General features: G+C 41.0%; 1 protein-coding gene across 5 annotated transcripts in view; it reads right to left on the minus strand.

Annotated features, from left to right (window-relative positions):
• Positions 1-7,884: 7,884 nt before the first annotated feature.
• fbxw2 (F-box and WD repeat domain containing 2) overlaps positions 7,885-27,930 on the minus strand; it is a 132,756-nt gene continuing 112,710 nt past the window's right edge. For 4 of the 5 annotated variants that reach the window (XM_077585990.1, XM_077585988.1, XM_077585991.1 and 1 more), the window contains one exon: positions 7,885-8,424. In XM_077585990.1, coding sequence (XP_077442116.1) covers positions 8,136-8,424 — 289 coding nt within the window. In that variant the 3' untranslated portion in view covers positions 7,885-8,135. The remainder of the gene's footprint in view (positions 8,425-27,930) is intronic. The other variant, XR_013296660.1, reaches the window with a different exon arrangement.

Consider the following 27,930-nt stretch of genomic DNA (forward strand, 5'->3'; position numbering starts at 1 on the left):
GTTACCGTCCGATATCACAAATTAATACTGACATTAAAATTATCGCTTAGGCCTTTGCATCTAGACTAGAAACAGTAATCTCGACAATCATTCATAGCGACCAAACAGGCTTTAATAAAGACCATCATTCTACTAACAATATTTGGTGACTCTTTAACCTTATTAGAATGTCACAGCGACATGATAAAAAGGCAGTTATTATATCGTTGGACGCAGAAAAAGCCTTCGACAAAGTTAACTGGTCCTTCCTCTTTGCTGTTCTAAATAAATTTGGCTTTGGGAAGTCATTTATTCATTGGGTGTCAGTATTATATTCCCTGATTCTCCTTAAAATACAGTTACTACTAATGGGATTATATCTCAGAGTTTTACTCTACAGAGAGGCACAAGACAGGGATGCCCATTGTCCCCTTTATTATTTGCGATATTTATTGAGCCGCTTGCATTAGCTATATGCCAGGATAGAAGGATCCAAGGAATTCACTCAGAACAGTAACAGAACATAAAATTAATCTGTATGCCAATGATATTTGACTTTATTTAGAAGAACCTGCTATCTTGTTAGGGGAAGTATCTAACTTAATAACTAAATTCTCACATTTATCTGATTATTCTATTAACTGGACAAAATCAACACTACTACCTATTACATACAAATTCATGGAACCCTGCAAGCCAGGACCCACATTACCATTATAGGTAATTTAAAATAATTAGGCATAAAAATCTCGTCTAAATTAACTGATTTAATCCATTTAAACTTTACTCCACTTCTGGATAGCATTCACAGTGACCTGGAGTGCTGGAATAATCTTCCTATTTCTCTAATAGGACGAATAGCCACAATTAAAATTAAAGTTTTACCCAAAATAAATTATTTTTTCTCAAGGATTCCATTCAAACCTACGTCTAACGTTCCAGTTGCTGGACTCAGCCGTTACAAAATTATACTGTAACAAAAAAAAAACAAGCAAAGATTAGTGTATCTACTCTTCAGAAAAGCAAATACAAAGGAGGTCTCGAGGCACCAAATTTTATGTACTTCTATATAGCTAACCAGCTACAATATATCATTCTATGGGCACAACCCAACAGAGATACCAACTGTTGGCTGGAACTAGAACAGAAGGATTGTTACAACCTCAGACTTTTAGATTTACTCTTTTTTTACAACATCGATTAAGCGACACAATTGTTTAAAAAAAACAACAATGATTTCCGCCACCCTGACCGCCTGGTGGAAGGCACTAGAAATTACAAAATCCCAATTGGAGCCTTGCGGGCTTTCTCCTATATGGCATAACCCTGACTTTCAACTTAACAATCAATCTTTTTTCTTTTTGGTGTGTGGGAGCAGAAAGGAATTACACATCTCTACCACCTTTTCTTAGATAATACGTTTATATCAAATACTAACTTGTTTAAAAAAAATACAAAATAAAAAACTGTTTTGTTTTTTAAATTATCTCCAAGTTAACTCTTTTACTGCCAAAGACACTAAATGACGTTTAGTAAAAACCTACGGAGGGCCGCCAAGGACGTTAAAAGACATCCACACATTTTTTTTTTTTTTGAAAACGGGTGGAGGGAAGCCTTGGACAGCTGTGCTGAAAGTATCAAGCAGATCTAATTAGTATAATGCCTATTTTTGGCCCCTAGAGGGCAGCGATGACTCTCTTTTGACAAGATCGGGTGGGCTCAGTAGTATAAAAAGTGAGGCGGAGCTAGAGCCTCGAGGAGAGAATGGCAGAGAAAAGAAAAATTGCGACCGGTGGTAGGCAGCTCACGCTTGATCGGTTTTTACAAAGAGGAGAAGCATCAACCAGTGCTAAATTGCACGTTTATGACGACGATGATGATGATGGTGACAACGAGGTTGACGCTGAAGTTGCAGCGTTGACGCGGCGGCATCTTCGACCACGTCCTAAAGCCTCAGAGGCTAGCGGTGCTAGCGCCGGAAAACGTGGTGCACGACCGAGCACTTCTCCACACGAGGACGTTAACTGAATCGGACGACGAAGAGTACCCTGAGTCCGACGGATATTCTTCGGAGGAATGGGTACAGTCTGATCACAAAGGTCACTGATTCGGACAGTATTTCATCCGCAGAAAGACTGCGAAGGTAAGCACAAACTTGCTATGAGATACTTTTCCGGCACGCTGATAGCACCTCGTGTAACGTGAATGTGCAATTCATAGATCGTGGATCGTGCTCACAGCGACATCCCACTGAAAAGACGACAAAGAGAGGTATAAGAAAAAAGTGTTTTCAATACACCACAACAACAAAAGAAAACGGTCTTTCAATATTATTGTAATTGTATATATTTCTTTCAGCTGCAGCTCAGGGTGACGCTCCTCAGAGTGAGCAGAATAAAGGTCCATCAACCAGTGGATCCAAGAAAAAAGGTAAACATATATATTTATATATATATATATTGCATCACACTGATCTAAAATGATTATATGATATTGAAATGTATATTTGCAGATCCCAAAAATTCTGGCTGGCATGAAGCAGGCTGACAGCCAAACATTCCCCTTTACTGCGGAGCCAGGACCGAGAGGTGCCGCAGCAGAGCTGAATTCTACCCTGCCAGCTGACTTCCTGCAGCTGTTCATCACGGACGAATTGCTGCAGCACATTGCCGATGAAACAAATCTATATGCACGTCAGTCAATGCAAAAACGGGCTAAAAGTCTGCCACACTGCAGGAGTCGTGCTTGGAAGCCAGTGTCTGTGTCCGAACTGAAATTTTTTTTTGCACTGCAATTTCTTACTGGGTATATAAACAAGCCCAGTATAGAAATGTATTGGACTCAGGACGAAATAGAGACGACACCATTTTTTAGTCGAAACCGCTTCCAGCTCATCTGGAGTTTCCTTCACTTCAATAACAACGAGACACACAGTTCAGACGACAAACTATTCAAAATTCGTCCTGTGTTCAATCACGTTGTCAGTAAATTCAAGGAACTGTTTCAACCGGGGAGGAATGTATGCATTGATGAGGGGATGTTGAGTTTTCAGGGACGTCTTTCATTCAAGGTATACAACCCCCAAAAGCCGATAAAATATGGGATCAAGTCATACATACTGTGTGACTCCCAAACGGGGTATTGCTTCAACATGCAACCCTATGTCGGTACCAGTTGTTCTCTGCCTGATACAGTGTTCAACTTACTAGATCGTCTGCCAGGAAATGGGTACACACTATTTATGGACAATTTTTATAATTCAATTGCTTTGTGTGAACGTCTCCTGGCAGCACGTACCAATGTATGTGGAACGCTGAGGAAAAACAGGGGTGAACCCAGTGAGATCACGTGCCTAACCAACACTGGCCTTGGGGTGGGGGGGAAACTGGTAAGGCACAGCACAAAAGTTTTGATTGTGGCATGGCAGGACAAATGTTTGTTGAGGATGGTGACAACTTTTCATAAAGACGAAATGCGGACAGTGGAGGTATGGCGGAAGGCACAAAAAAAAAAGAGTGCCTTTCCAAAAACCCATGTGTGTTCTGGACTACAATTCCACGATGAATGGAGTGGACAAGATGGATCAAAACATCTCGTACCACCCATTCACGCGGAAAACTTTGAAATGGCACAAAAAGTTTGTTGCATATCTGTTTCAGATATGCATGTTCAATGCATACATCTTGCACAAAGCTAAACATCCTGGGAAGTGTCAACACTTTTTGGAGTTCATCCAGGAGGTGGTGAGAGGGTGGCTGTTGCCACAAGATCAGGAGGAGGAAGTTGGAACTGAAGGACATGAGGAAGGCAGACAAAACAGGTCACCGTATAATGATCCTGAAAGCCGACTTGATGGCAACATGGCCAAACACACACTGCAATACATTCCTGCTACTCCAAGAAAAAAAAAGCCAGCAAGAAAGTGTAGGGTCTGCACGCGAAAGGGCATTCGCAGTGAAACAAACCTGTGGTGCAAATCCTGCTGCGTCCCCTTGCACCCAGGGGAGTGTTACACTGTATACCACACAAAAAGAAAAAATGTGTAGTTCAAACTCCACACAATTGTAAATAGTCACACATGCACACCTTTGTAAATAGTTTGTCAAATTGTTACACTGTTCTATGTAAATAAACTGTTATTTTGCTATCAAAAGAGACTTTTTTCATTGTTGGTGGTGGTGTATTACAGAAGTAAAGCACTATTTAGGTGTTTGTGGCATCATTCATGGACAAAAAGAAGTGTAGAATTCACTAGAGTGCATGAAATAACATCGTTTCACAAAAAGCTCTTTTTCTCCTTTTTTGTTTCAAAACAGAGCATTTCAGTGAAACTAACCTATTTTCTATTGTTGATTGCTGAAAAACGGAATAAGGTAGAAACAAACTTTTCTGATGAAAGATGAGAGTCCAATCTTTCATTTGGTAGTATGTGTGTTTCCATAGTCCAAACACAACATTTTCTGTGGACCTTGAAAGATCAGTCAAAATACTTAAATCGGCTGGCACTGGCGACATCCCGTTTCTGAAAACGTCTGGCAGTCAAAGAGTTAAAAATATGGTAAAGAAACAAATTCCAACACTTCAGGGTACGCTTCAACCGTCTGTTTTAGCTAAGGATATTACAAAACATTCTACGACAACAACAAAAAACTATAACTAAACTAAATCACATTTTAATGGAAAAAATCTCAGCTTTGAATAAAAAACAAATATCAAAATGTATACAAACGTATACAATCTGGTAACTTGATTCTGTCTGTTAGCGAGAGCTACCACACCACTATAGCTTATATTGCTGCTTCTATATTTGGCATTTTCTAATTCGTTCTGCTGCGTTGGGCTGGGGACGCGGGCCGTGTCGGGTTGGGGTGCGCTCCGCGCTCCTGGGTTTGCTCTCCGGCTGGTGGCCCCCGTGGGGCCCGGGAGTTGTGCCTTGGCGCTGCCGAGGCCTGGGGGGTTCTGCTTGCCCTGTCCTGGTCTTTGGTGGAGGGTTTTCATGCATGCCAGATCCACCAGCATCTACCGAAATTCAAACACAATCTACTTCTTCCTCTGGTCGCTGAATCGGTGGATGCTGATGTCTGTGGATCTCACTCTGCTTCATCTATCCTTCCTTCCTTTCTTTAGTATTTCCTTTGGTCTCTTGAGGTTTCTCTAATTTGTTGGAATGTATATGCTTCTGGGGTTGGTGAAAGATTCTGGTTTGTAACCCTGTGGGTAGTTGGTGGTGTCTGGTCGGTGCTGGATTTCACTTTTCTCTCTTTTCTTTGATCACTCCTTGGGTCTCTTGACAAATTCACGGGATTCAGAAGTATTTGGTTGAATAGGTGAAGGGTATGGGATTTTTAATAGGTTTCAGGTGAATTAATGAGCACAAACTCACACGCACGCAGATATGCACACACACGCACATACGGCCCAAAAAAAAAAGAGAGAGCAATGATGATGACATGTTGAATCGGTAAGATTACCGAATGAACAATACTGAGCTCTCTCAAAAAAAAAAGAAGAAAAAAAAAGAATTTCCTCAAAGCTGTCCGGAAGTCGTTTTCCTTGGCTTTGGACCATTGGTCCAAGTGGACCGGAACGGTCTGGAACTGTGTTCCAGTGAAAAATTTGGGACCGGAACGATGGTTTTGTCCGAAAATATGATGGCAACTGTCAAAACTCTATGTTAAATAACCTGCCAGGCTGCCACACAAGAAGAGCGCAAGTGAGCGTTTATAGAGACAATCTAACGCGGACGGGCGCGTGCGTGAGGCGGCGCCAAGGATGTGTTTGGAGCGGTGGGAGGACACGGTGGGGTGCGGCAAAAATCTGCATATTCGCCAAAGTTGCCAGCCAGAAAAGAAACTCCACTTTTCTGTGGTAAAAGTTATAATATTCCATGGCAGGGGATGCAATTTTTGTATGGGGGTAATGCTTCCCCTTATTTTGGTGTTAACATAGCATAAAGTGCTTTTGAATTGTTCCAGTGTGCTTGCGTAGCGTAATTCGTTTCCACCGATATCTATTATTTATTTAAAAATAATAAAGAGTTCTGTCCACTGGCTCCGTTCTCTGTGGATCTGACGAGTAAATGCCAATGTGCGCACGTCAGTGTTTTTGTTACGTTGTTTTGGACATCATTAAAAAAATAAAAGTTTGAATCAAAATAAGTTTCTCACATATGCCTTTACAATCATGTTACAGTAAGTGTATTGCAGTAGCCTAATGCATGTATAAGAGCTGTTGTGTTGTATTGTGTGTTATAGGTATAACGCAGCATTTCGGTGGTTTGAGGGAAGAAAATACATTTAAAAAATCTAATAAAATTGTCAGGGAGTTCTGGCAAGAAATTCTAGCCACTTTCACCCTTACTCCCAAGCTCAATTTTTTGGTCTCAGCGATCACCAAAGCCGTGTTCCGCTTTGGACAGCCGGTACCCCTCAGCTGCCTCTGGAGTCCCACAGGCCAAAAAGGCCCGATAGGACTCCTTCTTCAGGTTGACAGCATCCCTTACCGCTGGTGTATACCAGCAGGTTCGGGATTGCCACCACAACGGGCAACGACCACCTTTCGGCCACAGCTCTGATCGGCCGCCTCAACAATGGAGGCGCGGAACTCCGGGCGGATCTCAATGTCCCCAGCCTCCCTCGGGACAAGGGAAAAGTTCTGCTGGAGGTGGGTGTTGAAACTTTCTGTTGGGATTCTGCCAGACGTTTCCAGCAGATCCTCACAATACGTTTGGGTCCACCAGGTCGGACCGGCATCTTCAATCCGCCATCGGAGCCAACGCACCACCAGGTGGTGATCAGTTGACAGCTCCGCCCCTCTCTTCACCCGAGTGTCCAAAACATGCGGCAGAAAATCCGATGACACGACTACAAAGTTGATCATCGAACTGTGGTCAAGAGTGTCCTGGTGCCAAGAGCACAAATGGACACCCTTATGTTTGAACATGGTGTTTGTTATGAACAATCCATGATGAGCACGAAAGTCCCAAAACAGAACACTACTCTGATCGGGTGGAGTTCTTCCTCCCAATCACGCCCCTGCAGGTCTCACCGTCATTGTCCATGTGAGCGCTGAAGTTCCCCAGCAGAACGAGGTAGTCCCCAGAGGGAGCGCTCTCCAGCACACCCTCCCAAAAGGGTGGGTACCCAGAACTGCTGTCAGGACCCGTCCCAAAGGCGGAGGGAGGCTACCCTCTCGCCTATCGGGGTAAACCCCAACGTACAGGCGCCAAGCTGGGGAGCAATAAGTATGCCCACACCTGCTGTGCGCCTCTCACCGTGAGCAAATCCAGAGTGGAAGAGAGTCCAACTCCTCTCGAGTGGATTGGTACCAGAACCCAAGCTGTGTGTGGGGGCATGTCCGACTATATCTAGTCGGAACTTCTCAGCCTCGCACACCAGCTTGGGCTTCTTTTCTCTGCCAGAGAGGTGACAATCCATGTCCCCAGAGCTAGCTTGATTAGCCGGGGGTCAGACCACCAAGCCCCCCGCCTTTGGCTGCCGCCCAGCTCAATGCGCACTTGACCCCTTTGGCCCCTCCCTAGGTGGTGAGCCCATGGGAAGGGGGACCCACGTTGCCTTTTCAGGCTGTGCCCGGTCAGGCCCCAAGGGTTTTTTATAAGCAGTACCTTAGTTTGAATAACCAATGTGTTAGGAAACACTTTGCGACACACTTGTCAGTCAAATATTCTAATACGTGCTCACATGAAAAAAAGGTTGATTAAAAGAAAAAGTAAGATCAAAGTTATGTATCTGATCCATATACCATATCCATATACCTGGAAATAAAATGTTGAATATCTCAAGTTCATATTTTGATTTCTTAGCCAAATGTTTTCAGTGTATAGTTACAGTTAAGGTTTCTTCATTGTTCAATTCAACACAAACATATATTACATTTGATATAAAATAGTGTGTGCAGTTGTTTATTTTGAACTCAAACATTTCAGTCTTTCACTACATCAGGAGTGATTTTATATTTTCTGATTTGACAAAAACAAAACAATCCGTCTTTGTTTATTGTACTTCTTCAGCACAGGATTGCTGCAGGATTAGATGGAAATGATAAAAGCAAAATCCTTAATTAAGCCATATTCCTTTATGTTCGTGTGTGACACAAGATGGTGCTTCACATCATGTTAATATCAGGTTTGATGCCCTTTAGCCATTTTCCTTCCATAGTACTAAGTGAATGCTGTGGTCTGGCATGCTTGTTGCAAACACCAGTCCAGAGTCATTGTCCCCATCCAAGCCATTGAGCCAAGATGTCACACCAGCAAGGAAACTGGATCCCCGTTTAGATTTCCTGTATGGTGGTAGAGGCCAGCGGCCTGAAATTGCCTCTGTCCTGAGATCCATCACATAGAGGAAATGGTTGTCAAAAAGGAGTGCAAACACCTCACCAAAGCTCAGCAAGGACAAGTTGGCTGGATCCTGCGTTTTTATCACCCTGGAAAAACAAAACAATGTCTTATTAAGAGTGATGGTAAAAGTATTATTTATAATAACTAAGAACACATTTCCTGGTTCAATGGTAGTTAAGTAGTCACTTTTGCAATTCTAACATAATGACATTAAAGCTCGTATCTCACTGAGCAGCATAGGCTTGGGAGGGTCTGCGAAGGTAGCGTCGGCTTCTTTCAGTATTGCAAAGCCTCTTGCCCCACTCTCACAAACCCTCTTTATGCTCTCAAACCCCTTTTCTTCTCACTGAGAATTTTTGAACATGTTAACCCTCTCAAGCCTGCACCGCTTGGTGAGATATGGTCTTAAGGTCCACCACACAACAAGCGACCAGACCAAACACGAGAGAGCGGATAATCTTAAACAAATTACTGTACAGTCAGCGATTCACCACTGCATGTCTGGCAATTAGCCACCAACTCATTGCAACAGAAAAATTGCAATCCCTGGTGTTCTCATCGGGAATCAACTTGTTGAGGCGCCAGGCAGTATTACAATTTTAACGAATCATAAAAAGCATGGGGTCAAGGAAAAAGCAGACTGTCCTGGCCTCTGTAGCTACATCCAAATTATACAAAACAGGGAAGAAGAATTCAAAATCTGGAACACTTTAAGTTGAAACCCCTTTGTTACCATAACTTTGACTTACAGTTAACGACACATATTTAGTATGCATGGAAAGAACACACTCATATTCTTATGACATACATTTTATGGACTATATGTACAGCAGCTCATGACGTATTTCCAGTGAAAAGATTTGGAGGCGTATTAGTTTCCGATTTCTCTTAAATTGTGTTAATGTGGGTTTTTGTAATAGGGACAATTGCTGGTCAGAAAATTCAAATATCCTCGAAAAGTTGAATAATTTCCATAATCCCATTCAAAAAGTAAAACTTCCATAGATTATAGATCCAGGGCCCACAATTTAAGTGAATTTAAGTACTTATTTGTTTATCTTTACATTGTTTGGTTTTCCAGTTCATAAAACACACGAAAACAGGATGTCAAAAAAAATTACAATAGCCTACTGAGAAGAAATCACCATGTACACTTCCCAGTGTTTTGCATGGGGGGAAAAAGGATGGATGGATGGTATTTTCAAATCGATATGTCAATCTTCAGTAGTTGGTTGGGAATCCCTTTGCCTTAATCACTGCCTTGATGTGTCGTGGCATTACCTGGGGGCCTTGGAAGCCCAGGGTTTCTTGATGCTTGCTGTCAGGAACTGACTGAGGAACAAGGTATGAACTTTGTAATTGAAGGTTATGAAATGGTTTGTGTCAACAGAGAAAATAACATTGGAGGTGGGGTGGCATTGTTTATTGATAAAAGATTTAGGTGGTTGAAATTAGAATGTGTCAGTTGAAATAATTATGTATAAAAAGAAAAATGTATGCATATGCATATATTAAACACCTGCTTGTAATATAAAAAACTTTTAGAAACTGGATAGAAAAAAAATACATGGCCTTAAGGAAAAAAAAATATGTCCATATGTGGTGACTATAACATTGAATAAGCATAAAACTACAGAAGAATTCATTCATACAATCTATTGTCTTCTAACAGGATTACTTCTCATTGTGCAACCCTAATTGACACATAAAAGTGTAATAACATTACAAGTGGAATATTAATTAATGATGTCCATTTGCCAGTATTTACAATATATGACTGCAAATTTAATGAAACCAGACAAGAGAATAAAATAATAATAATCGTGTTAGAACAGAAGAGGCAACAGATGAATTACTTAATTTACTGACACAGGACTGGAATTTAGTATACAAGGAAAAATATACTAATACAGCTTATGAGGATTTTCTAAGAATATTTAGACCTATTTATGACAAATATAATGTTAAACAATATAAAATAAGGTCAAATAAAGAGGAATACAATGGCGGTCAAAAGGACTGATAAACGCTTGCAAATACATAAAAATATTATACAGGAAATTTTTTACCTAATACTAGTTAACTAAAATAAGTTAACTAGTATTATGAGGATGTGTAAAAAACAATATTATACTAAATCACTAGAAAAAAAAAATACTAAAACTATCTGGGATATAATCGTGATAAATGCGGGCTCTAGAAAGCCACCCCATTCGCCCTATTTATAGAAAATTATATAAATATTAATAATATGAATGATGATGTTGACAAATGCAATAAATACTTGGACCAAATCATCAAAAAATATCCACAATGCTGAAATTAATAGTAGGGTAGGAATTAAGAGAATTGAAAGGAATTAAAGTTCAATGATGTTAAAACTGTTTAAGAAAAAAAATCATTGAATAAATTAATAATAAACAAATAAATTAATTAATATATTTAAAAACAAAACCTCTATGGATTGTGAACAAGTCAGTGGATATGAAAACTGTGAAGGTAGTATTTCTGGGGATGTCCAAACCACTAATATTCATTTGTAATTTATTATTCCAAACTGGCCAATTTCCAAACAAAATGAAGATTGCAAAATTCATACCAATATACAAAACTGTTGACAACACACAGCTTCACAAATTAAAGGCCTGTCTTGTTGCTACGACAGTTCTCCAAAATTTTGAAAAAAAAAGAAGAAGTAAATAATAGATTAGATTAATTCATAGATAAGCATAAATTACTCTACGATAGTCAGTATGGATTTAGAAAAAAAAACGGTCAATTTAGCTTGCTTTGACAGAACTCATCAAAACCATTATGGACTCCATACACAATAATTTGCGCAGGAAACAGAGGTGATGAGGAGGTGATGGGCAAGTTTGGTATCCAGGAGAGGAACGCAGAAGGACAGATGGTGGTTGACTTTGCAAAAAGAATGGAAATGGCTGTTGTGAATACTTTCTTCCAAAAGAGGCAGGAACATAGGGTGACCTACAAGAGAGGAGGGAGGAGTACACAGGTAGACTACATCTTGTATAAACGGTGCAATCTGAAGGAGATCAGCGACTGCAAAGTAGTGGTAGGTGAGTGTGTAGCCAGACAGCATAGGATGGTAGTGTGTAGGATGACTATGGCGGTGAGGAAGACAAAGACGGCAAATACAGAGCAGATGATGAAATGGTGGAAGCTGAAAAAGGAAGAGTCTTGTATGACTTTCAGGAAGGAGTTGAGACAGGCTCTGGATGGTCAGGAGGTGCTTCCAGATGACTGGACAACTACAGCAAACGTGATTCGGGAGACAGGTAGGACAGTCCTTGGTGTGTCATCTGGAAGGAAATGAGATAAGGAGACTTGGTGGTGGAATGAGGAGGTGCAGAAGTGGATACAGAGAAAGAGGTTAGCTAAGAAGAAGTGGGACACTGAGAGGACTGAAGAAAGTAGACAGGACTACAGGGAAATGCGGCGTAAGGTGAAAGTACGTAGATGTGGCAAAGGCCAAACAAGGGGCTTATGATGACTTGTATGCTAGGTTGGACAGTAAGGAGGGAGAGACTGATCTATACAGGTTGGCAAGGCAAAGAGACAGAGATGGAAAGGACGTGCAGCAGGTTAGGGTAATAAAGGATAGGGATGGAAGTGTGTTGACAGATGCCAGTAGTCTGATCGGAATATGGAAAGAGTACTTTGAAGAGTTGATGAATGAGGAAAATGAGAGAGAATGAAGAGTAGAAGACGTGACTGTTATGGACCAGGAAGTAGCAAAGATTAGTAAGGATTAAGTGAGAAGGGCATTAAAGAGGATGAAGAGTGGAAAGGCACTTGGTCCTGATGATACACCTGTGGAGGTATGGAAGTGTCTAGAAGAGGTAGCAGTAGAATTTCTGACTGGGTTGTTCAACAGGATCTTAGATAGTGAGAAGATGCCTGAGGAATGGGGGAGAAATGTGCTGGTGCCCATTTTTAAGAACAAGGGAGATGTACAGAGTTGTGGCAACTACAGAGGAATACAGCTGATGAGCCGCACAATTAAGCTATGGGAAAAGAGTAGTTGAAGCTAGAATGAGGGCAGAGGTGAACATTTGTGAGCAGCAGTATGGTTTCATGCCAAAAAAGAGTACCACGGATGTAGTATTTGCTTTGAGGATGTTGAAAGAGAAGTAAAGAGGTCAGAAGGTGCTGCATTGTGTCTTTGTAGATCTGGAGAAAGCTTATGACAGGGTACCCAGAGAGTAACTCTGGTTTTGTATGAGGAAGTCTGGAGTGGCAGAGAAGTATGTTCAAGTGCTGCAGGACATGTATGAGGACTGTAAGACAGTGGTGAGGTGTGCTGTAGGTGTGACGGAGGAGTTTAAAGTGGAAGTGGGACTACATCAGGGATTAGCTCTGTGCCCCTTCTTGTTCGCTATAGTAATGGCCAGGATGACATTGTGACCTGTAGTGGGAGCAGGGAACAGGTGGAGGAGAAGCTAGAGGCATGGAGGTTTGCCCTCGAAAGGAGGGGAATGAAGATAGAAACAGGAATGAGTACACCAGAGCGACATGTTAGAGGCTTTGGAGATAAAGTCAGAGAGGCCAGACTGAGATGGTTTGGACATGTCCAGAAGAGAAATAGTCAGTATATTGGCAGAAGGATGGAGTTTCCAAATGCCAGGAAGGAGGTCTAGAGGAAGACCAAAGAAGATGTTTATGGATTTAGTTAAAGAGGACATTAAGGTAGTTGGTGTGAGAGCAGAGGATGCAAAGGACGGTTAGATGGAGGCAACTGATTTGCTGTGGCGACCCCTCAAGGAAAAACCCGAAAGGAAAAGAAGAAGAAGAAGAATGGGATAGGGACAGTACATTTGAACTGGATGAGGAGCTATTTAACAAAAAGGCAACAGCATTTTGATGTGACTGATTATAAATGTTTTCAACCAGTTTTTAAATTATTTTTTTTAGAACAACCTATACCAGGGCTACTCAAGTGGCATTACAATTTACTGCTTTATTAAAATAAGACATTAGATTCTTATTTAGTGTATTTGAGTTACAATGTTGGTGTGGACCTTCGCAACCGTGTGAGTTTATCTACATGGCAGCTTCAGCTGTTTTAGCACAGTTCTCTGAGCAGTGGTCCGGTGCCCAATCTTTTTTGCACAACACAGCACTTACATGTGATGATGTACAGTGGTGATCAAAAGTTTACATACACTTCTAAAGAACATAATGTCATGGCGATCCTGAGCTTCCAGTTATTTCTACATTTTTCTCTGATAGACTAAATTGGAAAGGATACTTTCTTGTCACAAAAAAAGATTTATACATTTTTGTTCTTTTATGACTTTATTCTGGTCTAACAGAAACAATGAGCAAATCGGTAAAAAATATAGATACAGCAATGCTAATTTGTGGTTACATGTCTCTTGGCCACGTTCACTTCAATTAGGCGCTTTTCGTAGTGTTAACATTGTTTACATTTTTAATTCTTTATTTTATATTTTAACCATTTTGAATTTAGTTATAGATGTGTAGATGCACATCTACACCGGTGTAATAATGTCAAATTCAATATAACTCGACCTTAACCTATCTGTTATCTTGTTTTGTCTAAATTCCCTGATAGTCCTGTTTGTGAAAATTCAAGTTCAACCTAGCATATTGTGAGAATGAAATCTGTTTTGTCTAAATGTGAAAGATCAACCTAGCATATTGTGAGAATGAAATCTGATTTTCGTATTTGATGGGAGGAGAGAGGCGTTTTTCTGTACAAACTCTGATTGTAATAAAAGGGCTGTGTCTCCTGGGGGGAGGAACACGCATTCTTGGATGACACTGCTTGGGTGATATGCAATTGTGTGACCAGAGATCTCTAATAAATTCTCCTTGCAAGGACCCTTTTCACAGGAATCTCATCTTTGATTTATTTGAACACGCAAAAGATTACAAAACTTATTATAATCCTTCAAATGGTGACCCCGAACGAACGAACGACGTTTTACGGGCTGTGACGTTCACGGACGGATAGAATTCCAGGCCAAATTAATTACGGTAAGTGGACATTTATCCACGTTTAAAGAATTCTGTCTGTTTGGAAGCGCTGCAGCTGGTATTCGTCTTGTAAAATTACTACATTGGAGATGAGATCTATGTGAACAGGTATTGGTAAAATTTTGAAGTCGTTTTGTTGGACGCAAAGTCCCTGATTTCGGATTTTATTACGGTGTTTGAACTATACACCTACGTGGTGACGAGAGCATTGTTTACGGAAATGCCGTCACGATAGTTTATGCGCAATTGCGGGGAAACAGGTTGTTAACTCTTTCACTGCCACTGACGTTTAAAGACGTCAAGTAAAAACCTACGCTTCACTGCCAATGACGTCAAAAGACGTCATCCAATGATTTTTTTTTTTTTTTGAAACGGGTAGAGGAAACCCTTCCGCATGTCTGGTGAAAGTTTCAAGTCTGTCTGTTGTGCCTAATGACTATTTTTGGCCCCTAGAGGGCAGCGATGACTCTCTTTTGACAAGATCGGGTGGGCGTCAGTAGAGGCGGAGCTAGAGCGTCGAGCAGGAGATGAGAATGGAAGACAAAGGAAAAATGGCGGCCGGTCGCGAGGAGCTCACACCCGAGACGTTTTTTTCAAAGACCAAAAGCATCGCTGAAAAAGCACATTGTTGACGACGATGATCATCATAGATGATGAAGATGAGGGTGACTCCGTGGTTGGAAAGCATTGACGCGGCAGTAGAAGACGTTAGATGGAGCTAGATGGAGGAGGGAACGGGCAATGGCGAGCGTTTGCAAGCAGCTCTACACTTACAAGACGAAAGGCATCGACCAACGCTAAAATAGTACATTGATGACGACGGTGATCATCCTCGATGATGATGAAGGTGAATCCGAGCTTGACGGCGAAATTGGAACCGCTGACGCGACGGCTATGACGGTGTCGTAACGCGGAGCGCAACCGAGCACGCACAGGCGGACGTTCGATCGGACGACGGAGAGTGCCCCGAGTCCAATGCATATTCATCGGAGGAAGTGTGTACAGTCTGCTACTTGCTTTTTATTCCCCGGAAAAAAAGGCCGTCAAGAAAGTGTAACGTTTGCACGCAAAACGGACCAATGTGAAAGTGAAAGTAAACTGTTGTGCGAGTCCAGCGGCGTCTCCTTGCACGCAGGAGAGCGTTACAAAAAGAAAAACTGTATTTGAAACATCCACATAATTGTAAGTAGTACCACAGTTGCACACATTTGTAAATAGTTTGCGAAATTGTTTTGTCAAATTGTTACACTGTTGAATGGAAATAAACGTATTTTGCAATCAAAAAACACTTTCTCATTGTTGGTGAAAGCGTTTTACAGAAGTAAAGCACTATTTAGGTGTTTGTGGCATCATTCATGGACAAAAAGAAGTGTACAATTCACTAGAGTGCATGAAATAACATCGTTTCACAAAAAGCTCTTTTTCTCCGTTTTTTGTTTCAAAAGAGAGAATTTCGGTGAAAGTAACCATTTTCTATTGTTGATTACTGAAGAACGGAATAAGGTAGAAACAAACTTTTTTTTTCTGATGAAAGCTGAGAGTCCAATCTTTCATTTGGTTGTATGTGTGTTTCCATAGTCCAAACACAACATTTTCTGTGGACCTTGAAAAATCACTCAAAATGCTTAAATCGGCTGGCAGTGGGGACAACCCGTTTCTGAAAACGTCTGGCAGTGAAAGAGTTAAAAGCAATCGAGAGATCCTTGAATGATTCGGTATTTAAAGATTTTTGGATAAGTTTGTTGCGCTGAAAGGGATGTTGCGCTAAAAGGGAAAAACAGGTTGACGCAGCGGATTTACGCCGCTGTTAAGAAATCGGGAGATTCTTGGATAAATTTGATATTAAAAGGTACAAGTTGACACAGCGTACGTACGCCACTGTTATAAATTTGATACTAAGAGTTACAGGTTGACACAGCGGATTTACGCCGCTGTTAAGGAACCGGGAGATCCTTGAATAAGTTTTTCAGCACGGGGAAAACACTTTGTTAAGGCAATCGAGAGATTCTTGGATGATTTGCCGTTAAAATCTTTGAATAGGTTTGTTCAGCTGCGGGAAAACAGTTTGTTAAGGCAATCGAGAGATTCTTGGATGATTTGCTGTTAAAAACCTTGAATAAATTTGTTCAGCTGAAAGGAAAAGATATCCGGATATTTATTGTTTTGTCGCGGAAGCGATCTTTTGTCGACTAATTTTATGGTACTACAAGTGAGACGTCACTGACTTAATACATATTTATATAACTTTAATATAATAATAACTAAGCAGGTTAATGTTTAATATAAGTTACGGGGGCGCTTTTGACCGTGACACCGAATAGTTTGACCTGATAGTACTTCCGCTGAACGAGTTGAAAGCGCTTCCGGGGTTTGTAATCGGCCGTTGGCCGTCAAACAATGACGTGAAATGTATTTATTATTGAACGACTGGATGAAGATTTATTGTGGAAAAGGTTGGTTCTCTCCGATAAGATCTGTGGTTTGCTTGATGTCTTTGATGACAGCAGTTTAAGTTGTATGTGTACGTAAACGCCGATCGCTGGTTACAAAAGTGTTAGAGATATATGTATTTTCTTTAAATAGAGGAAAAAGCTGGACGTAACTGTAAGAAAAGTGTATTAAATGATGATTAATGCTGAAATGTTGACTTTGGGTGGTTCTGTAAAGATCGCTCGGATGGCTGTGATAACTAAGTAAATAGCGTTCTATTTATTTTTTTCTCGCTTCGAAAATAAAAACAGCTGTAGACGACAAATTTACGTAATAAAACTGTTTAGTAAAGGCTGAACGGGATAAATTGATTAGACAACGACAACATGATATGACTAATGAAGCTTCTAATGTATTGTCGAACAGCTATTAAATTGAAGATGTTTAGAGGAAGCTGCCTTATCTGATATGTGTGCTTTTATGGGGTGAAGTTATGTGTGTGCGTGCGTGTGTGAGCAGCATTTGAGGAAGGTGTGTGAATTGAAGGGAACATTTGTTATAAAATGACTAGGGTAAATTGTGTGATTGTAGCGTTTGTATGTGCCTTCATTAGGTTGAGAAGTTGAGGAACAATTGTTGAATAATTGCATTGGGAACTGGGAGAGAGATTGGATGAGAGATGTGTATGTGGAATATTTGTTGAATGTTTGTGTGACCCTGACAATGGAAAAGTGGATTGCGTAATGTCCTGGGGGAGTGTGGAAGTAGAAGGGCAGTTTTTGTGTTTTTTCTCCTCAGTGATGACAATGGAGAGGAACAGAATTTTTTATGAAATATAAAAGACAATTTTTAAAGCCTTTCCCCCCATGCTGGTTTAAAGACGGGCCTGTGGGGAATGGGGGAGTAACTTGTAATTTAACTACAGACCACTATCTATATTATTTTTAATTAGGTCTGCTTTTTATAGTTGAATATTGAGTAGTAATTATTATTTCTTTTTTAATTGAAAAAAAAATTTCATTTTTTATTTTTCCCCTGCATCTATGATGACTCATTCGTAGGTGTGAAAATGATTTAACCTTTGTTCTGTCTCTGAGTCCCATTTCAGAATTTGAAGTCGGCCATTTTGCGTGCAAGTCCCTGAGACTGGACAGAACTTCCCATGAGGGCGCCAACTGGGAGCTGTCACATTTTTAACATAATTTGAGGTGATATGTAATTAAAAATAATCTAAGGTCGACAAATACGAAAGTACAGAAACACTACTTGCTATGGATTGCTCCCAATCCCGGAAAGTGTCATATCTGACTTGATGTTTAACCAAAAGCTGACAAGGAGGCTGCGGCCTTCAGTGACCGTGCTCTTATGGAATATTCATTTAAAACTGGACACTTGCCAACTGACTGTACTATATTCGTAAGTTTTTAGAGCAAGCTGTCCTATCTCATCTTAAATATTATTTACGAAGGTATGCAAAAGATATCAAATTAAATACTGTAAAATATAATACTGAATTATAATTAGCAACTAGAAAAATTCCCGCGGAAATTTTGAATGGGACTGCTGACTCTTTGGTAATGAGCTGAACAGTTTAAAATGTAAACGACTGGAATCGGTCAAGAAATGTGGAAGTTAACCATAATCAACATCAACTTAAAGTATCTCACTGTCCCTGAACATCTATTAAAAAAATGTAAATGAGCTGAACAGTTAAAAATTTAAATGACTGGAATCGGTCAAGAAATGTGGAAGTTAACCATAATCTAAAAATATGTCACTGTCTCTTTAAGAACTCATACCCATTTTTGACTTGGAGCAGTCACGCGCCCCACATTCCAGTGAGATTGAATGAGAGACGCACACCTCAAAGAAGAGCCTCCCACGACTTAACTCTTCAAGATACAGATTCAAGAAATAGCTCGTTAGAACGGCAAGGGTTTGGGGAACACGAGCATGTTCTCATTTTTTTTAATCGGATGAAAAATGACCAAATGGGAGCAGGTTGAAAACTTATGATTTATCCGAAATAAAGAGGAAAAAGTCGCCCAAATTAACATGGGCGAGATAGGCGAGAGAGTCCAACTTCTACTCGCTTAAAGGGAAAATAAAGGTACTAAATGACACCTTAGCCAAATAAAAGTTAGTTTGTCTGAAAGAAGACACTCGTGACTACAAAATGTGAGAATTTGACGTCTAGTGAGAAAAGATTGTGGCCATGGTGACGAGTTGAAGTGAAATGTTTTCAATTTGTTAGATTATTTTGTTCCCGGCACTGTTAGGCTAATTAGCCAACAGAGTGTGTGAGAAAGCTAATTCACTCACTGTCTTTGAACCCGCACAGGGGGGAGAGCTTTCATTCCTTAAAAAAGATTTTGACACTGAGCTAAAGATGGGAAAAATTCTTACAAAATGAGCTAAAATTCGTATCGGTCGGATAACGTATGCGTGCGCAGCGTGTCTTGGAAAAAGGTGCTTGATGTGTGATTTTTTCTTTCCATTTCCCATTCATTCCTATGGCACTTTTTGGGGTAGTTTTTGGGGTATTGCGTCGCCATGGTAAGTGGGAATTCCTAGAAAAATAATGCCGCACCGAGTCCAATCGAGCCGCATCGTTTGATACCTCATTTGTCCCGGTGCGATCTACGGTACGGGCCGCATTTTAGCGGAAAAATCGGTGGAAGATAATATAAGAACTAGAAAAATTCCCGCGGAAATTTTGAATGGGACTGCTGACTCTTTGGTAATGAGCTGAACAGTTTAAAATTTAAACCACTGGAATCGCTCAAGAAATGTGGAAGTTAACCATAATCAACATCAACTAAAAGTATCTCACTGTCCCTGAAAAAGTATTTTAAAAAATGTAAATGAGCTGAACATTTTAAAATTTAAATGACTGGAATCGGTCAAGAAATGTGGAAGTTAACCATAATCTAAAAATATGTCACTGTCACTTTAAGAGCACATACATTTTTGACTTGGAGACGTCACGCGCCCCACATTCCATTGAGATCGCATGAGAGAAGCACCCCTTGTACAAAAGCCTCTCACGACTTAACGGTTGAAGATACAGATTCAAGAAATGGCTCGTTAGAACGGCAAGGGTTTGGGGAACACGAGCATGTTCTCATTTTCTTAATCGGATAAAAAATGACCAAATGAGAGCAGGTTGAAAACTTATGATTTATCAGAAATGGAGAGAGGAAGGCGCCTGAAATTAACATGTACAAGACAGGCGAATTAGTCCGACTTCTCTTGCTTAAGGTGAAAATAAAGGTACTAAATGACACCTTAGTCAAATAAAAGTTAGTTTGTCTGAAAGAAGACACTCGTGACTACAAAATGTGAGAATTTGACGTCTAGTGACAAAAGATCGTTGCCATGGTGACGAGTTGAAGTGACGTCACGCACCCACATTGCATTGAGATAGAATGAGAGAAGCACCCCTTCAACAAAAGCCTCTCGCGACTTAACGGTTGAAGATACAGATTCAAGAAAGGGCTCGTTAGAACGGCAAGGGTTTGGGGAACACGAGCATGTTCTCATTTTTTTAATCGGATGAAAAATGACCAAATGAGAGCAGGTTGAAAACTTATGATTTATTCGAAATGAAGAGGAAGAAGTCGCCCAAATTAACATGGGAGAGATAGGCGAGAGAGTCCAACTTCTACTCGCTTAAAGGGAAAATAAAGGTACTAAATGACACCTTAACCAAATAAAAGTTAGTTTGTCTGAAAGAAGACACTCGTGACTACAAAATGTGAGAATTTGACGTCTAGTGACAAAAGATTGTGGCAGTGGTGACGAGTTGAAGTGAAATTTTTTCTAATACATTATTTGGTTCCCGGCACTGGATGGCTAATTAGCCAACAGAGTGTGTGAGAAAGCTAATTCAGCCACTGTCTTTGAACCCGAACAGGGGGGGGGGCTTTCATTCCTTAAAAAAGATTTCGACACTGAGCTAAAGATGGGACAAATTCCTACAAAATGCGCTAAAATTCGTATCGGTCGGATAACGTATGCGCGCGCAGCGTGTCTTGGAAAAAGGTGCTTGAAGTGTGATTTTTTTCCCATTCATTCCCAATGGGGAGTTAATTTGGGAGTTTTTTGGGAATAGCGTCGCCAAGGTAACTGGGAATTCTTAGAAAAATAATAGCGCAGCGAGTCAGATCGAGCCGCATCGTTTGATACCTCATTTGTGCCGGTGCGATGTACGGTACGGGCTGCATTTTAGCGGAAAAATCGCTGGAATAATATATAATAATAATATTAACAACAAAAATAAACCACTGTCCTAGGTAGAATAACAATATGTGCCTGCTTGCTCCGCAAGCAGTCCCATAACTAGAAAAATTCCCGCGGAAATTTTGAATGGGACTGCTGACTCTTTGGTAATGAGCTGAACAGTTTAAAATTTAAACCACTGGAATCGCTCAAGAAATGTGGAATTGCTGTCTCTTGCAAGGTGGAAACACGCATGTATGTAGTACTTGTAGACATAGTAGTAGTAGTATAGTAGTAAGTAGTAAGCAAGTACAAACAGAAGTAGTAGGATTAGTAGTACTTGTAGTAATTTTAGTAGTAGTCAATTGGCTAAGATGGCCGCCGACCCGGGTGGGCGAGGGGGAGAGAGTCCTTGCCGTACCTAATTAATTGGCCAAGATGGCCGCCGCCCTGAGTGGACAGAAAGGCGGTAATCCAGGGTGTACCTAATTAATTGGCTAAAATGGCCGCCGCCCTGGGCGAGCGGAGTGGCGAGAATCCTGGGCGTACCTAATAAATTGGCCAAGATGGCCGCCGACCCGGGTGGGCAAGGGGGAGAGAGTCCTTGCCGTACCTAATTAATTGGCCAAGATGGCCGCCGCCCTGGGTGGGCAGAGTGGGGATTAATTAGGTGCACACCTAATTAATTGGCTAAAATGGCCGCCGCCCTGGGCGAGCGGAGTGGCGGGAATCCTGGGTGTACCTAATAAATTGGCCAAGATGGCCCCGCCCTGAGCGAGCGTAGTGGCAAGAATCCTGGGTGTACCTAATTAATTGGCCAAGATGGCCACCGCCCTGGGCGAGCGTAGTGGCGAGAATCCTGGGTGTACCTAATTAATTGGCCAAGATGGCCTCCGCCCACCTTGGTGTACCTAATTAATTGGCCAAAATGGCCGCCCCCCCTGAGTGGGCAGAGTGTTTAAAATTTAAAATTTAAATGACTGGAATCACTCAAGAAATGTGGAAGTTAACCATAATCTAAAAATATGTCACTGTCACTTTAAGAGCGCACATCCATTTTTGACTTGGAGCCGTCACGCGCCCCACATTCCATTGAGATTGCATGAGAGAAGCACCCCTTCAACAAAAGCCTCTCACGACTTAACGGTTGAAGATACAGATTCAAGAAATGACTCGTTAGAACGGCAAGGGTTTGGGGAACACGAGCATGTTCTCATTTTCTTAATCGGATAAAAAATGACCAAATGAGAGCAGGTTGAAAACTTATGATTTATCAGAAATGGAGAGAGGAAGGCGCCTGAAATTAACTTTAAAAGACAGGCGAATTAGTCCGACTTCTCTTGCTTAAGGTGAAAATAAAGGTACTAAATGACACCTTAGCCAAATAAAAGTTAGTTTGTCTGAAAGAAGACACTCGTGACTACAAAATGTGAGAATTTGATGTCTAGTGAGCAAAGATTGTGGCCATGGTGACGAGTTGAAGTGACGTCACGCACCCACATTGCATTGAGATTGAATGAGAGACGCACACCTCAAAGAAGAGCCTCCCACGACTTAACTCTTCAAGATACAGATTCAAGAAATGGCTCGTTAGAACGACAAGGGTTTGGGGAACACGAGCATGTTCTCATTTTTTTAATCGGATCAAAAATGACCAAATGAGAGCAGGTTGAAAACTTATGATTTATCAGAAATGGAGAGAGGAAGGCGCCTGAAATTAACATGGCAGAGATAGGCGAGCTGGTCCGACTTGTCCGATCTTAAAGGGAAAATAAAGGTACTAAATGACACCTTAGCCAAATGAAAGTTAGTTTGTCTGAAAGAAGACACTCGTGACTACAAAATGTGAGAATTTGACGTCTAGTGAGAAAAGATTGTGGCCATGGTGACGAGTTGAAGTGAAATTTTTTCAAATACATTATTTGGTTCCCGGCACTGGATGGCTAATTAGCCAACAGAGTGTGTGAGAAAGCTAATTCAGTCACTGTCTTTGAACCCGCACAGGGGGGGGGGGGAGCTTTCATTCCTTAAAAAAGATTTCGACACTGAGCTAAAGATGGGAAAAATTCCTAAAATGAGCTAAAATTCGTATCGGTCAGATAACGTATGCGCGCGCAGCGTGTCTTGGAAAAAGGTGCTTGATGTGTGATTTTCTCTTCCCTTTTCCCATTCATTCCCAATGGGGAGTTAATTTGGGAGTTTTTTGGGAATAGCGTCGCCATGGTAACTGGGAATTCTTAGAAAAATAATAGCGCAGCGAGTCAGATCGAGCCGCATCGTTTGATACCTCATTTGTGCCGGTGCGATCTACGGTACGGGCCGCATTTTAGCGGAAAAATCGTGGACGACAATATAATAATAACACCAACTAGAAAAATTCCCGCGGAAATTTTGAATGGGACTGCTGACTCTTTGGTAATGAGCTGAACAGTTTAAAATTTAAACCACTGGAATCGCTCAAGAAATGTGGAAGTTAACCATAATCAACATCAACTAAAAGTATCTCACTGTCCCTGAACATGTATTTAAAAAAATGTAAATGAGCTGAACAGTTTAAAATTTAAATGACTGGAATCGGTCAAGAAATGTGGAAGTTAACCATAATCTAAAAATATGTCACTGTCACTTTAAGAGCACATACATTTTTGACTTGGAGCCGTCACGCGCCCCACATTGCATTGAGATCGCATGAGAGAAGCACCCCTTGTACAAAAGCCTCTCACGACTTAACGGTTGAAGATACAGATTCAAGAAATGGCTCGTTAGAACGGCAAGGGTTTGGGGAACACGAGCATGTTCTCATTTTCTTAATCGGATAAAAAATGACCAAATGAGAGCAGGTTGAAAACTTATGATTTATCAGAAATGGAGAGAGGAAGGCGCCTGAAATTAACATGTACAAGACAGGCGAATTAGTCCGACTTCTCTTGCTTAAGGTGAAAATAAAGGTACTAAATGACACCTTAGCCAAATAAAAGTTAGTTTGTCTGAAAGAAGACACTCGTGACTACAAAATGTGAGAATTTGACGTCTAGTGACAAAAGATCGTTGCCATGGTGACGAGTTGAAGTGACGTCACGCACCCACATTGCATTGAGATCGCATGAGAGAAGCACCCCTTGTACAAAAGCCTCTCACGACTTAACGGTTGAAGATACAGATTCAAGAAAGGGCTCGTTAGAACGGCAAGGGTTTGGGGAACACGAGCATGTTCTCCGAAATCCCTCATTGGCGCCGCTTCGCTACACCGTCGACACGCCACTCAACCCCCCCCCCCCCCCACGTCGACGACAGACGAGACAAAAGCCTTACTGTATATTGTAGCAACGAGAGATGTACACAATTGAGATTTAGAGCCTACTCAAACTTTTCTTAGTTTTTTTTTACTGCACATTAAAACTTTAATGTAACATCTGCTAGCTCTTTGCTAGCGCTAGCAGGTGCAGCTAGCATGTAGGCTACCATCTCTAGCACTTAACTTTTCCAATCTTGTTAAAACAGCAACATAACGTTCAAACACATCAAATACGTTTCAATACATCGCCAGTATTAACGTGATGTAGTTTAGGATGGGGAAAACTTGCAAAATCACACTTATTTAGCATTATTCACCAGACTACAAACAATTGCCTTGCAACTTACCTCAGACGAGATGAAATGGGAGGAGTAGGTTCTCGAGAAACTTCTAATTGGTGTCATTAAAGCGTCTCTCATTGGCCACAGCACAGACAAGCAGAAAACGAACCAATCAGGGAAAAGAGAGAAGACTAGATCCAACTATCATCAAGATTGGTTGCATTCCATTGAGATTGTATGACAGACGCACCCCTGGAACAAAAGCCTCTCACGACTTAACTCTTCAAGATACAGATTCAAGAAATGGCTTGTTAGAACGGCAAGGGTTTGGGGAACACGAGCATGTTGTAATTTTTTTAATCGGATGAAAAATGACCAAATGAGAGCAGGTTGAAAATGTATGATTTATCCGAAATGAAGAGGAAAAAAACACCCAAATTAACATGGAAGAGATTGGCGAGAGAGTCCAATTTCTCTTCGCTTAAAGGGAAAATAAAGGTACTAAATGACACCTTAGCCAAATAAAAGTTAGTTTGTCTGAAAGAAGACACTCGTGACTACAAAATGTGAGAATTTGACGTCTAGTGACAAAAGATTGTGGCAGTGGTGACGAGTTGAAGTGAAATTTTTTCTAATACATTATTTGGTTCCCGGCACTGGATGGCTAATTAGCCAACAGAGTGTGTGAGAAAGCTAATTCAGCTACTGTCTTTGAACCCGAACAGGGGGGGGGGGCTTTCATTCCTTAAAAAAGATTTCGACACTGAGCTAAAGATGGGACAAATTCCTACAAAATGAGCTAAAATTCGTATCGGTCGGATAACGTATGCGCGCGCAGCGTGTCTTGGAAAAAGGTGCTTGAAGTGTGATTTTTTTCCCATTCATTCCCAATGGGGAGTTAATTTGGGAGTTTTTTGGGAATAGCGTCGCCAAGGTAACTGGGAATTCTTAGAAAAATAATAGCGCAGCGAGTCAGATCGAGCCGCATCGTTTGATACCTCATTTGTGCCGGTGCGATGTACGGTACGGGCCGCATTTTAGCGGAAAAATCGTGGAATAATATATAATAATAACAACAAGAAAAATAAACCACTGTCCTAGGTAGAATAACAATATGTGCCTGCTTGCTTCGCAAAGCAGTCCCATAATAATAAACCACTGTCCTAGGTAGAATAACAATATGTGCCTGCTTGCGAAGCGCGGAGCAGCAGCGAAGCAGTCCCATAATAAACCACTGTCCTAGGTAGAATAACAATATGTGCCTGCTTACGAAGCAGTCCCATAATTATTTAATTGCAAACTTTCAGAATTTCTATTTTCTTTTATTTTTTTATTTTTTATTATTATTATTTTTTAAATAATTAAAAAACAAAAAGAGGATTTTTTTCTTCCGGCTTTCTACTGATATGTCATCATCTAATGTTGGGGCAGATTTTATTATGTTTCAATCAGTGTCGTTCATTGATCGAGATCACTGTTTCAACTGTGGCCGTTCTGGACACTGGGCCAATACCTGCCGACAGCGCTCGCGGCCAGAGGCACATGACAAAAAAGAAGAGCACCTTGTTGTTCCGCCCTCCACTGATATTTCATCACCTAATGTTGTGGGAGATTGTGTATGTTTCAGTCACTTCCTTTTGTTGATCGAAATCATTGCTTCAAATGTGGTCGAGCCGGCCACTGGGCAAATGACTGCCGACAGCACTCACGTGGCATCTGGAGCAGAGGCCGCCGACAACAAAGAGGGCGCGGCTACTACCAACAAAATGGGCGTGGCTACTACCAGCAGAGGGGACGTGGCTCACGTACGCTGTCATCACAACAACAACAATATCTGCCTCTCCCTAATCAGCAGTTCCTGCCACCGCCTGCTGGACAGCAGCAGTTTCTGGCGCCACCTGGTGGACAGTTTCCGCAATGACTGGACCCTGAACTAACATGCAAAGGAGGTCTCCAGGAACCAATGATTTACATTACGGTAACTTCCTTATGACATTGCCACCTGGAATTTCCCTCACCACTGATGGCATTTCGCTGGTTGGATTTAAAGGAAAACAAACTACTCTCAATCTGACATCTCCAATACACACGCAGTGCTTCGCACAGACTTTACTTATCACTGCGATGGTGACTCCGCCTCCACCCAGAATGTCTCCTTGAGTTTGTGATCTCAGATCATATGATGCGGTAATCTGACTGTGTACACTGCACTCTATTTTTGACAGGTGTAGGTGATGACATATACAGTAAAGCATTTCGTACAGTTGCTGACAACGCCTGAGAGTTGCGTGTAGGTGGTCTGTTCGCAGCACACGGAGCAACATTTGGGTCCATTTGTCCTGGCCTGCACAAAAGCAACTAATTGGCAACACTCTATATTATATTCTAAAACTCTTGATGCCTATTTGATTTAATCTGATTTGTTTGCTTCCATGTCTGTTTTAGAACAATCAGCTTTTGGACCGACATCAACAAAGGAAGACATCTGAACAGCAAGCTTGATGGTGACATGTTAAAACTAAAGAACTAAACTAAACTGCTGCACTGTGGTGTATTGACCCAACTGATGTGGGCCTGTCAAAAGTGGCTCTAGTAACTTTTAAAAATGAATACCCCACTCCATTTGGGTGCCGCAATATTAATGACAAATGAAGGGCGACTAGATATCTTAGTAATAACTGATGGTTTGCTGAAAACGGGGGTTCTTTGTAAAATTAATGGGCCTAGCTAAAATATTTCTATTTTTATAGTAGAAAAGAAAATACTGGTAAATTTCGTATGGTTTCGGAAATGTTAAAACGGCTTATGTGAATAAGGGTAAGATAAAATTTATTTCAATCTTAAGTAATATGTTTTCCGTTATTTGATGCTTGTTGAATTTGGACTTCTAATTTTTTGCCCATTTCTCTTTTATAACTTTGGCTTCTGAATTTGGACTCAGATGTGGTACACTTACGGCAAATTTGCTGGTTAACTTTTTAATTTTTGATGAAGCTCACAGCACTGTGATCATTGGATCCCACGGGGATGAGATTCTAGCAATTTGTTCGCTGCTGCAGTTTTTACATACTGGTCTGAAAATGATCTGAGTTGATCTTTTATCAGATGGGGGAATTACTAGTCTGTCTGTGTGTATCGTCACGAAGGAAGATATGCACACAAACAGTTCATGTTGAATTAAATAAATATAGAACTATAAGTTAGTCTCAATGTGATAATAATATAGTCTGTGAGAATGAATGAATTCACAGGAGGACAATTGAAGGTGATCGGACTTTGACCATGGAGGAGAGTAAGTTTTGGCAAAGACGGCGAAAATAAGGTGAATATGTTCTATTTCC

Source organism: Vanacampus margaritifer, chromosome 14, assembly GCF_051991255.1.
Source record: "Vanacampus margaritifer isolate UIUO_Vmar chromosome 14, RoL_Vmar_1.0, whole genome shotgun sequence".
Taxonomy (NCBI): domain Eukaryota; kingdom Metazoa; phylum Chordata; class Actinopteri; order Syngnathiformes; family Syngnathidae; genus Vanacampus; species Vanacampus margaritifer.